This window comes from Neomonachus schauinslandi, chromosome 3, assembly GCF_002201575.2.
Source record: "Neomonachus schauinslandi chromosome 3, ASM220157v2, whole genome shotgun sequence".
In the NCBI taxonomy this organism is placed as follows: Eukaryota; Metazoa; Chordata; class Mammalia; order Carnivora; family Phocidae; genus Neomonachus; species Neomonachus schauinslandi.
This window is the reverse complement of record NC_058405.1, coordinates 138639249-138651845: the sequence shown is the minus strand read 5'-3', so window position 1 is coordinate 138651845 and position 12597 is coordinate 138639249. Positions and strand designations below refer to the sequence as shown.

The window sequence follows — 12597 nt, the reverse complement described above, 5'->3', positions numbered from 1 at the left end:
ATGCTGGTATCAAGAATAGAAGATATCTGGAAAATTAATTTCTCAGAGAAAAACCAAAACAATCTAAACATAAAATTTAGGTGTGTAAATGAACTTCCAATTTCAAATGTTTAAAATATGTAGCACTTAATTTCTACAATGAACATTGTAGAAAAAGAGTACCTTTATTTCCTCAATAACCATGATCTAAAACCTTGCTGTCTTTTTTTTTTTCCCTATAGTATTGGGATGACAGGTTGACCTTTCTCACGAGATATCAAGGTCATATGAACTCACCAACACCCTATCAGTCTTTAGTAGCTCTTACCTAACAGTTAGATATGGACCATTGGTTTTAATATTAAGTGGAGCTTATTACTGAATGATGGTTTTTGATCTAGTAATTATATCTTCCTATTTTAAATATATCATCTGACAGTCTGCTAGAGTATAGAAAGAAGATCTCTGAACCTCTACATTTATCATATTTTTGCAACTTCAATTTTTTGTATATGATTTTATAATATATATAGTAAATTAGTGATGTCATGTATTGGGGCACCTAGGTGGCTCATTCGGTTAAGCGTCTGACTCTTGATTTTGGCTCAGGTCATGATCTCAGGGTCGTGAGATCGAGCCCCAATGGGCATGGAGCCTGCTTAAGATTCTCTCTCTCTCTCCCCACCCTCCTACCCCCACTCAGGTGTGCTCAATCTCTCTCTCTTAAAAAAAAATATATGTAAGAGGGTTCCCCTTTCTCCACAACCTCTCCAACATTTGTTGGTGGGAATGCAAGTTGGTACAGCCACTTTGGAAAACAGTGTGGAGGTTCCTCAAAAATTTAAAAATAGAGCTACCCTATGACCCAGCAATTGCACTACTGGGTATTTACCCCAAAGACACAGATGTAGTGAAAAGAAGGGCCATATGCACCCCAATGTTCATAGCAGCAATGTCTGCAATAGCCAAATTGTGGAAAGAGCCGAGATGCCCTTCAACAGATGAATGGAAAAAGATGTGGTCCTTATATACAATGGAATATTACTCAGCCATCAGAAAGGATGAATACCCAACTTTTACATCAACATGGATGGGACTGGAGGAGATTATGCTAAGTGAAATAAGTCAAGCAGAGAAAGTCAATTATCATATGGTTTCACTTATTTGTGGAACATAAGGAATAGCATGGAGGACATTAGGAGAAGGAAGGGAAAAATGAAGGGGGAGGAAATCTGAGGGAGAGATGAACCATGAGAGACTATGGACCTGAGAAACAACAGGGTTTTAGAGGGGAGGGGGGAGGGGGGATTGGTTAGCCCGGTGATGGGTATGAAGGAGGGCATGTATTGCATGGAGCACTGGGTGTTATAGGAAGGCAATGGATCGTGGATCACCACATCAAAAACTAATAATGTATTGTATGGTGACTAACATAACATAATAAAATTAAAATATATATATATGTATAAATATATATATGTGTATATATATATATAGAAAGAGTATTAAAAGTATACATGCATATGGCAGCATTATAAGCTCAAAACATTTTTACTAACAGATGTGCCCAAAGAGAAATATTGACCACTAGTTTAATTAAAATATTTTAAATACTCAGAACAGAAACTGTTGCTAGAATTTTTGTCTGGTGGTATGATCATGATCAAGAGTTTTACATCCAGCTCTCCGTGGCTACAGGGATTGGGGGAGGTAGCATTGGTGTGGGGGCTTTTGGTTGATTCATATTTGGTTGGGGCTTGATCTCCTTAGGATATCTATTGTGATGCTTTAAATTAAAAGAGGCAGGTGAGTGTCTGCATTTAAAAAGAGATTATAATGTGTCTTTTTAAAAGCTATTTTTAAATGTCTGTTATGAAGAGTGGTAAGCTGTAAGTCAGAAATGGGTAAATAATGTTTAATTTTAATTAATTACTTTCTCATATCCTAGGCTGACCAGATATCAGGGTTTCATATAAGATCTGTTCTCTGCGTCCCTATTTGGAATAGCAACCACCAAATAATTGGTAAGGTATTACCTAAATAGTTTAAAGTTCTTTTTCTTTTTTCATTTTTTTTTCATTTGGGGGGGGCGGGTGAGGGGCAGAGGGAGAGAGAAACTTACACAGACTCCATGCTGAGCGTGGGGCCGATGGAAGGCTCAGTCTCATGGCCCTGAGATCACGACCTGAGCCGAAACCAAGAGTTGGATGCTTAACCGACTGTGCCACCCAGGTGCCCCAGTGCAACCTTCTTGTATAAAGAAAGACAAATTTACTTTAAAATACACCATATCTTTTTTACACTTGATCTTAGCAAAAAGGCCAAGAAGTGATACCTGCTCCCCTCTTTATGTCCAGGACTCATCGACCTATGTTTCATTCTTTCGTGTAATTTCGTAAGTGCAGACTCCTGATGAATTGACATTAACCGGAACAATGAACAAAGATTTATTCTTTTAACCAAAGACCAATAATTCTGAAGTTGGAGGGGATCTCAGAAATCAACTAATACAGCTCTCCTATCTTACCTTGGGGAAATTGAGGTGGGATGGCGGAATCACACAAAGACCAGAATAAAGTCACAGAATGTTAGTAGCAGGATCGGGATTACAAGTCAGGCCTCCTAACTCCTAAACAGATTTTCCCACTACGTCTGTATTTTCCATCTATGCTTTTACACATGGAGTACATGCAAAGGAAAAAGAACATGCATTATTAGACATATACAGAGCATGTATCTTTCTGTCTGGATGATTCTGAAATAGGTTATACTTGACCCAGAATAACAGAACTGTGGGCCAAAGCAGCTTCCAAGTTTTTTCTCCCTCCTTTGCTCCTTTCCCTCCCCTCAGAACCTCTGTCAGGAAAGTATCAAGCCCAAGAAAGAAGTCAGTGGGTAAAGTAGAGAAGTCATAAAGAGTGGAGGTGTTAAAATTATTGAAACATAATTAAAACATGGGTTTTTTTCCAAGAGACACAAGGTAACTAGTGCATTTGCCTTTCTTTGCTTCCCTCCAACATTGTCTGTTAAACTGTAGGACACTGCTACTTATCAGAGGATTTAGTATATTGTAAATATTGTCAAGACTTGAACTGTAACAATTTTTTTCATTAGTTCGCTTAATTTGCAGAAAAATATTGGTACATTAATGAACATAAAGAATGTTCTAAGAGTTGGGGATTCGAGCCCCTAGTACAAAGTGTTGAATTGCATCATGTATAGTTTTAAGTATATTTAAGTTTAGAGATAAGAGAAAGTGCATAAGAAACACTGTTTCTGTGCTATCTGTTGATGTCCAATGGCAATCTCAAATACGGTCCTAGCTTTCATTCGTAACAGTAAACATCTGTTATTCTTTCCAGATTAAGACTGCAGTTTGCCTATTACACGCTAAAGATTTGTGTTTCATTATATACGTCATTATATGTGTCTCCTAGCATATGATGACTTACTTCCCTAGTGGGAATGTAGGTGTTTTAAAAAACACAGGTATGCTTTAGAATTATGGCTATTTTTTGTTTGTACCAAATGGGGACACAGGAGAATGTTTTTCAAGATTGTTCAGTTTTTCTGGTTAGAGTTGTATGTTTTGAGAGTCTTGCCCCAAAACATCTGGTACAATGCTGGAAATGAACTTTGGAAAGAGGAAGTACATAGGAATTAAGTTTGTTAGAAGTGTGTGTACCCCATCGGTAGAGGGCAGCAGATCTAACTTTGCTTTGAAGGTTAACTGCGCCACAATCCCCCACATTTCTTGAATGTTCACTCCATGTGGAGCAATATGCTTTAAAACATTCAAACGTTATCTCATTTCATCTTCATAACCCTCTGAGACAGTGAACATTTTAATCCCCATTTTACAGATGAGGATTTTCAGTGCTAAAAAAGTTAGGTAACTTGTTCAAGGTAACAGCTGATGGTGGCGTTGAAATGTGACCTGAGACAGTGTGACACCAGAGCCCATGTTCTTAATCATGATGTCATCCTGCCTCGCTCAAGCACTGTGTTCCACGGGATTGAAAACATAAAAAATTACATAAATATATGTAGACACACATATGTATATACACACAGTTATTAATACTCAGTGGTATATCTAATTGCATATATGTGTATATGAGTGTGTATATTTGTCAGATATATCCGAGTCACTGTGCACAGTCATCTTGAAAACCATTTTCAAGACATCAGACTGATGCCCAGTAGAACTCCAGGCTTCACTGAGACCCGGTTTGGATATCACAGCCTCGAAGACAGACTGTATCGCTGTACCTCAGATCTGTCCCATGGCGACAGCAGGCAGTGGGAAGACCAGGGATTAAACTGAGTGTCTGAAGTTACCTAAGGGAGTTATTGAGTCAGCTGGGCTTTATTATATTATAGTAATACAGTGGCCAGTGCTAAAAATGACCACGTCAACCAAACTCTTCCCACAGGAGTGGCTCAAGTGTTAAATAGACTTGACGGGAAAGCTTTTGATGATGCAGATCAACGACTTTTTGAGGTAAGAAAATAAATTTGTGAACCAAAGGCTAGGGCTGAGTCACCAATAGTCTCCTGGTTGCAGCTTGCCAAAATCTGTCAAGAGTATGTCTACAGTCACGAGACCGCCAGCCAGCTCTGCAGCAAGTTCGGCCATCTCTTTTCTTGTGTTTTCAAGCTTCCCTTTATTCCAGTCTGTCCTCTAGCTGGAAGGGTTGGCCTTGAACAGGCATCCTTGTAAACTTTGCACCAACAAAGTAGCCAACATGAAAACCCCATGATTATTTTTTCTCTAGGAGAGAATACCTCACAGCTTCTTTACTAACTGGTTCTAGATCTGTCTTTCTTCCTCTTAATAACATTTACCTCATGGGTACACTCACTTGGTTTCCTCACCAAAATATTTTATAGCCTAGCCACTAAAAGAGGGTGCTTTAGTTTAATGGAATGGAAGTAGTAAAACCAGTCCGCGACCTAAATAAATTAAGAACACATTTGGTAAGACTGTAAGTATGTTTTTAAATTTATAGTCATTTCTTCACCATGACATTATGTTAATAATTTTTTCTCATGTGCAGTGGGAGCTATAAAGTTGTTACATGACAATAGTAATTAAGAATTTTAATGTGCATATTTCCCCAAGGCCTACCTCTGTGTACAATAAAATTATATTTTCAGACCCATTTCTGATGACTGCTTGCTTTCATATTAGATTATACCAATGAGTTATTGCAATTTTTAATTAGTGGGCTTTCTCTTTCCTAGGCTTTTGTCATCTTCTGTGGCCTGGGCATCAACAACACAATTATGTATGATCAAGTGAAGAAGTCTTGGGCCAAGCAGTCCGTGGCTCTTGATGTAAGTCAGTATTTATGTCCAAATCATATGCTTAAAAGCCCTAATTTTATGAGAGAAGAAAGGTCCTTGTTATGGGACTAATTTCTCAATTTTTAATTACCTATTCATTGGGCTTTAATTATTTTAGAGTCATGTGTTTGAATTTGATGAAAGCCACAGACCCTCTCTAGAACAATGCACCTATGCACACAATTTTGCATACAATTTTGAGGAGTTCACAGATTCCTTGAAGACCATCCATATGTTGCACAATTAGATATAGATTTTATGTGTTAGGTTTATTAAAAGTGATGATGCAAAAACAATTTGTTAGGATTTATTTAAAATTAAATGCATTTTGAACTTATTTTGAATATGTGTAGGTAGTCTGGAAAGTCACAACTTTTCTTACCATAGAAGAACCCTTCACTGTGAAGATATGTGACCCAGGTGGGGGAAGCTGCTCCTGTCATTCTCCAACTCCCCCGCCACAAACACGTACACCTCCCACCGAGAACTCCGACCTATTCCCCAGACCTAAACTGCATCTCCCCTCAGACTAAGTCCCAAAATAGTTCTCCCTGGATCCCAGCTTGTTTCTTTTCTCAAATGGTACAATGCTCTTTTAAAGTACTAAGACGGTAAACTCTACTTACAACATTAGAACAGAAACTTAAAGATTTAAAAGTATTCTGCTCCAAACCCATCATTTTTTTTTAGCTACAAGTAGCTATAGCATTTTTTATTATTTAAGTTCAATTAATTAACATATAACATATTAATACTTTCAGAGGTAGAGGTCAGTGACTCATCAGTCTTATATAATGCCCACTGCTCATTACATCGCATGCCCTCCTTAATGTCCATCCCCCAGTTACCCCATACCCCCACCTCCCTTCCCTCCAGCAACCCTCAGTTTGTTTCCTATGATTAAGACTCTTATGGTTTGTCTCCCTCTCTGATTTCATCTTGTTTTATTTTTTCCTCTCTTCCCTATGATCCTCTGTTTTGTTTCTTAAATTCCACATATGAGTGAGATCATATGATACTTGTCTTTCTCTGATTGACTTATTTCTCTTAGCATAATACCCTCTGGTTCCAACCACGTTGTTGCAAATGGCAAGATTTTATTTTTGTTGATGGCTGAGTAGTATTCCTGTGTGTGTGTGTGTGTGTGTGTGTGTGTGTATGTGATATATATATCACATCTTCTTTATCCACTCATCTGTCGATGGACATCTCAGTTCTTTCCACAGTTGGGCTATTGTGGACATTGCTGCCATAAACATTGGGATGCACGTGCCCCTTCGGATCACTACATTTGTATCTTTGGGGTAAATACCCAGTAGTGCAATTGCTGGGTCGTACGGTAGCTCTCTTTTCAACTTTTTGAGGAATCTCCACAGTTTTCCAGAATGGCTGCTCCAGCTTGCATTCCCACCAACAGTGTAGGAAGGGTCCCTTTTCTCCGCATCCTTGCCAACATCTGTCATTTCCTGACTTGTTAATTTTAGCCATTCTGACTGGTGTGAGGTGGTATCTCATTGTGGTTTTGATTTGGATTTCCCTGATGCCGAGGGATGTTGAACGTTTTTTCGTGTGTCTGTTGGCCATCCGTATGTTTTCTTTGGAGAAAGGTCTGTTCATGTCTTCTGCCCATTTCTTGATTGGATTATTTGTTCTTTGGGTGTTGAGTTTGATAAGTTCTTTATAGATTTTGGATACTAGCCCTTTATCTGATAAGACATTTGCAAATATCTTCTCCCATTCTGTCAGTTGTCTTTTGGTTTTGTCAACTGTTTGCTTTGCTGTGCAAAAAGCTTTTTATCTTGATGAAGTCCCAATAGTTCATTTTTGCCCTTGCGTCCCTTGTCTTTGGAGACATGTCTAGCAAGAAGTTGCTGCGGCTGAGGTCACAGAGGTTGCTGTCTGTGTTCTCCTCTAGGATTTTGATGGATTCCTGTCTCACATTTAGGTCTTTCAGCCATTTTGAGTCTATTTTTGTGTACAGTGTAAAGAAATGGTCCAGTTTCATTCTTCTGCATGTGGCTGTTCAGTTTTCCCAACACCATTTGTTAAAGAGACTCTTTTTTCCATTGGACATTCTTTCCTGCTTTGTCAAAGATGAGTTGACCGTAGAGTTGAGGGTCCATTTCTGGGTTCTCTATTCTGTTCCATTGATCTATGTGTCTGTTTTTGTGCCAGTACCATACTGTCTTGATGATTACAGCTTTGTAATAGAGCTTGAAGTCTGGCATTGTGATGCCACCGGGTTTGGTGTTCTTTTTCAACATTCCTTTGGCTATTTGGGGTTTTTTTGGTTCCACACAAATTTTAGGATTATTTGTTCCAGCTCTGTGAAAAAGGTTGATGGTATTTTGATAGGGATTGCATTGAATGTATAGATTGCTCTAGGTAGCATTGACATTTTAAAAATATTTATTCTTCCAATCCAGGAGCATGGAATGTTTTTCCATTTCTTTGTGTCTTCCTCAATTTCTTTCAGGAGTGTTCTCTAGTTTTCTGAGTACAGATCCTTTGTCTCTTTGGTTAGGTTTATTCCTAGGCATCTTATGGTTTTTGGTAAATTGTAAATGGAATCAATTCCTTAATTTCTCTTTCTTCTGTCTCATTGTTAGTGTATAGAAATGCAACTGATTTCTGTGCAGATTTTATATCCTGTCACTTTGCTGAATTCCTGTAAGAGTTCTAGCAATTTTGGGGAGGAGTCTTTTGGGTTTTCCACATAGAGTAGCATGTCATCTGCAAAGAGTGAGAGGTTGACTTCTTCTTTGTCAATTCGGATGCCTTTATTTCTTTTTGTCGTCTGATTGCTGAGGCTAAGACTTCTAGTACTATGTTGAACAGCAGTGGTGAGGCTGAACATCCATGCCGTGTTCCTGACCTTGGGGAAGAGCTCTCAGTTTTTCCCCATTGAAAATGGTATTCACTGTGGGCTTTTTGTATATGGCTTTTATGATACTGAGGTATATTCCCTGTATTCCTACATTGTGAGGAGTTTTAATCAAGAAAGGATGCTGTACTTTGTCAAATGCTTTTTCTGCGTCTATTGAGAGGATCATATGGTTCTTGTCCTTTCTTTTATTAATGTATTGTATCATACTGATTGATTTGCAGAATCCCAGCTTGTTTTGACCTAAGACCTATTGTTTTCCCCAACTTCTGTAACTATTATCAAAGATTCTTTTTATATATGTGAAATACTTATTAAGTAGGGCAGAAAAAAATATCACATAATGTCTGACATCATCTAGAACAGCATGATATAATACATGTGCAATCTTCAAAATATTCTGTGTACCAAGCAAGATATTGGTAGAAAGATAAAACTAAGGGAGAGGATAAGTAGGTGACACAGTCGTACCAGCAGCACTTTGATTTAAGGTTTAAAGACATAAAATTACTTCTTTACCAAAAACTTTTCTACCCTTAATTGAACCATGAACATCCTAGCTCTGTCACCTACCTCAGTTGTGAGAATTAAATGAGATGATACATGAGATTTTAAAACTCCATCAATAAAATTATAGTAATACCAATAATCGCCACATTATTACTTGCAGTAATATGTTTATTCCCGAGAAATCACCATAGATTGTAAGAAAGAAAAGAGGACAGGAATTTTGAACAGCAAATGTCATGACTCTTTCACCATCTTCAAATTTCGACCTCCACAGAATTGCCTCAGCCAGCTTTAGTTTCTTTAAAAACTTTAGTTTCTGCAACTGTGAAAAGGACACACTATACACTAGTCCCACAAACTCTATTTCATCCTGTCATCTTATACTTCTCGCACAGAACAGCTCCTATATACCCACATTCGGGCTCCTCACCGCCCCCTGGTGGATCTTCATCCCGTTGAGAAGGGAGTAGAATCCGTAGGTTTAAACTCGAGCTGCCATTCACCAATGAGAGGCAGCACCCTCACTGGCACCATGGCCTAGTTGCCACCGGACCCCAAGGAGCCACAGTTCCTGTTACCTAGAAAGTGCTACCACAGCCACAGTCTCCTCAGCTGTGAAGTGCTCATTTGGGTTCATAGTGAACACCCTCTTGTTTGTGTAACTCAGATACCTTCCATCCTTACACACAAAAATTATTACTGACACTCCCAAATTTCCAGCCCAAGTCTGGGCCTCATGGCAGTCTCACCCTTTCAGAAGTTGCTTGTATGTGTGGTTGTATGTTCTGTGTGCTTGCCCTGTCACAACTCTGGTGTTGCCATCTTGGTTCGTCCCTCCCCGCTCTGCTCAACTCCTACCTCACTAGATACCAAACTCTGATCTCTAATGATGGGGGGGTGGGGGGAGGAATCCATTCCTCACCCAGGAATCCATATGCAAGAATATCTGGAAGGATTTCTTATCTCAGGGCTTTATGAAGACAAAAGATGATTTGTTGAGAGCTACTAAACCCAAACTCCGGAATGAAATCTACATGTATGCATTAACTTTTGAATGAATATATATATATTTTTTTAATTTATGTATTTATAAATACTATAGATGGGTATGAATAATATAATTTTATGTGAATATTTCTATTAAAAGTCTGTATTTATAACCAGCCTATTCCAGTAAAGGATTTAAGCTACTTTATAGGAATGTAAATAATCCAGCAAATGTTTTAAGGTAAAATAATAATGATGACTAATAATAATAACAGCAGTAACATAACAGAGGAGAGAGAGAGAGGACACACAAGCCAGAGGGGACAGAACCACATGCATTGCTATCCTTCTATCATCTCCGTCCTTCATCCCCAAGGACCTGGGATGACCCTCTCCTCTTTTTTCGGTGTGGCTAAGGAAAGATTCCCTACTTGGATCTGGTCAGGTTCTTCTTCTGCTTGTGTTGTCTCATTTTTTACTTATTCTCTTCAGTTTTTTCTCCTTGATCTTGCACAAGAAGATCTTTGTCTAAATGTAGCCTTCCCATTCATATATATGTATATATATGTTCATATTCATATATACGTAGGAATTATATATATAATATATATTAAATGTATATTATATATATGTAATCTTTTTGCAGTGTGTTTTTTCAGCTGGCAACAAGAATGAAGGGAAGTAATCCATTCCACAGCCCCCAGTGACAATAACCACCCTAGAAGCCTTTCCCTCCCCAGAAAGCGAGCACGCATATTTCATGGCCTGGAGAGGTAATGTGAATACATTTCTTCCGGCATGTTCAGGAGACTCTTGAGAGACAACACAACATTCTCTTGTCTTTTAAGAATCCTTTCTCCCAGACATTTTTATTTTTTAAGATTTTATTTATTTGAGAGAGAGAGAGCACATGAGCAGGGGAAGGGGCAAAGGGAGAGGAAGAGGTAGACTCCCCACTGAGTGGGAGCCCAAATGCGGGGCTCAATTCCAAGACCCTGAGATCATGACCTGAGCCGAAGGGAGACACTTAACTGACTGAGCCACCCAAGCATCCCCTCCACAGCACCCCAGGCATTTTTAATAACAATACCACCTTGGTGCATTCTCTGAAAGTAAATATTTTCCCTATTCTCTGGGAAGGCTACTTCTTTTTTTTTTTTTTTAATTTTATTATGTTATGTTAGTCACCATACAATACATCATTGGTTTTTGATGTGGTGATCCACGATCCATTGTTTTCCTATAACACCCAGTGCTCCATGCAGTACGTGCCCTCCTTAATACCCATCACCGGGCTAACCAATCCCCCCTCCCCCCTCCCCTCTAAAACCCTGTTTGTTTCTCAGAGTCCATAGCCTCTCATGGTTCATCTCTCCCTCCAATTCCCGCCCCCCCATTTTTCCCTTCCTTCTTCTAATGTCCTCCATGCTATTCCTTGTTCCACAAATAAGTGAAACCATATGATAATTGACTTTCTCTGCTTGACTTATTTCATTTAGCATAATCTCCTCCAGTCTCATCCATCTTGATGTAAAAGTTGGATATTCATCCTTTCTGATGGCTGAGTAATATTCCATTGTATATATGGACCACATCTTCTTTATCCATTCATCTGTTGAAGGGCATCTTGGCTCTTTCCACAGTTTGGCTATTGTGGACATTGCTGCTATGAACATTGGGGTGCATATGGCCCTTCTTTTCACTACATCTGTGTCTTTGGGGTAAATACCCAGGAGTGCAATTGCTGGGTCATAGAGTAGCTCTATTTTTAAATTGTTGAGGAACCTCCACACTATTTTCCAAAGTGGCTGTACCAACTTACATTCCCACCGACAGTGTAAGAGGGTTCTCCTTTCTCCACAACCTCTCCAACATCTGTTGTTTCTTTCCCTGTCCATTTTTGCCATTCTAACTGCTGTAAGGTGGTATCTTAATGTGGTTTTGATTTGGATTTCCCTGATGGCTAATGATGATGAACATTTTTTCATGTGTCTGTTAGCCGTTTATTTGTCTTCTTCAGAGAAGTGTCTTTTCATATCTTCCACCCACTTTTTGACTTGATTATTTGTTTTTTGGGTGTTGAGTTTGAGAAGTTCTTTATAGGTCATGGATACCAGTCCTTTATCTGTAGTGTCATTTGCAAATATCTTCTCCCATTTTGTGGGTTGCCTCTTTATTTTGTTGACCGTTTCCTTTGCTGTGCAGAAGCTTTTTATCTTGATGAAGTCCCAAAAGTTCATTTTTGCTTTTGTTTCACTAGCTTTTGGAGATGTATCTTGAAAGAAGTTGCTGTGGGCGATGTCAAAGAGGTTACTGCCTATGTTCTCCTCTAGGATTTGGATGGATTCCTGTCTCACATTGAGGTCTTTCATCCACTTTGAGTTTATCTTTGTGAATGGTGTTAGAGAATGGTCGAGTTTCATTCTTCTGCATGTGGCTGTCCAATTTTCCCAGCACCATTTATTGAAGGGACTATCTTTTTTCCATTGCATGTTCTTTCCTGCTTTGTCAAAGATTATTTGACCACAGAGTGGAGGGTCCATATCTGGGTTCTCCATTCTGTTCCATTGGTCTATATGTCTGTTTTTGTGCCAGTACCATGCTGTCTTGGTGATCACAGCTTTGTAATATAGCTTGAAATCGGGCAGTGTGATGCCCCCAGCTTTGTTTTTCTTTTTCAACATTTCCTTGGCAATTCGGGGTCTTTTCTGATTCCATACAAATTTTAGGATTGTTTGCTCCAGCACTTTGAAAAATGTCATTGGGATTTTGATTGGGATAGCATTGAAGGTATAGATTGCTCTGGGTAGCATAGACATTTTAACAATGTTTATCCTTCCAATCCATGAGCATGGAATATTTTTCCATCTTTTTGTGTCTTCTTCAAT

The 12597-nt window shown here is 38.8% G+C and overlaps 1 protein-coding gene across 1 annotated transcript in view; it reads left to right on the top strand.

Moving 5' to 3' along the window:
• PDE11A (phosphodiesterase 11A) overlaps positions 1–12597 on the top strand; it is a 375594-nt gene that overhangs the window by 205710 nt on the left and 157287 nt on the right. Inside the window, exons 7-9 of the mRNA XM_021703017.1 lie at positions 1928–2003; positions 4416–4483; positions 5227–5319. Coding sequence (XP_021558692.1) covers positions 1928–2003; positions 4416–4483; positions 5227–5319 — 237 coding nt within the window. The remainder of the gene's footprint in view (positions 1–1927; positions 2004–4415; positions 4484–5226; positions 5320–12597) is intronic.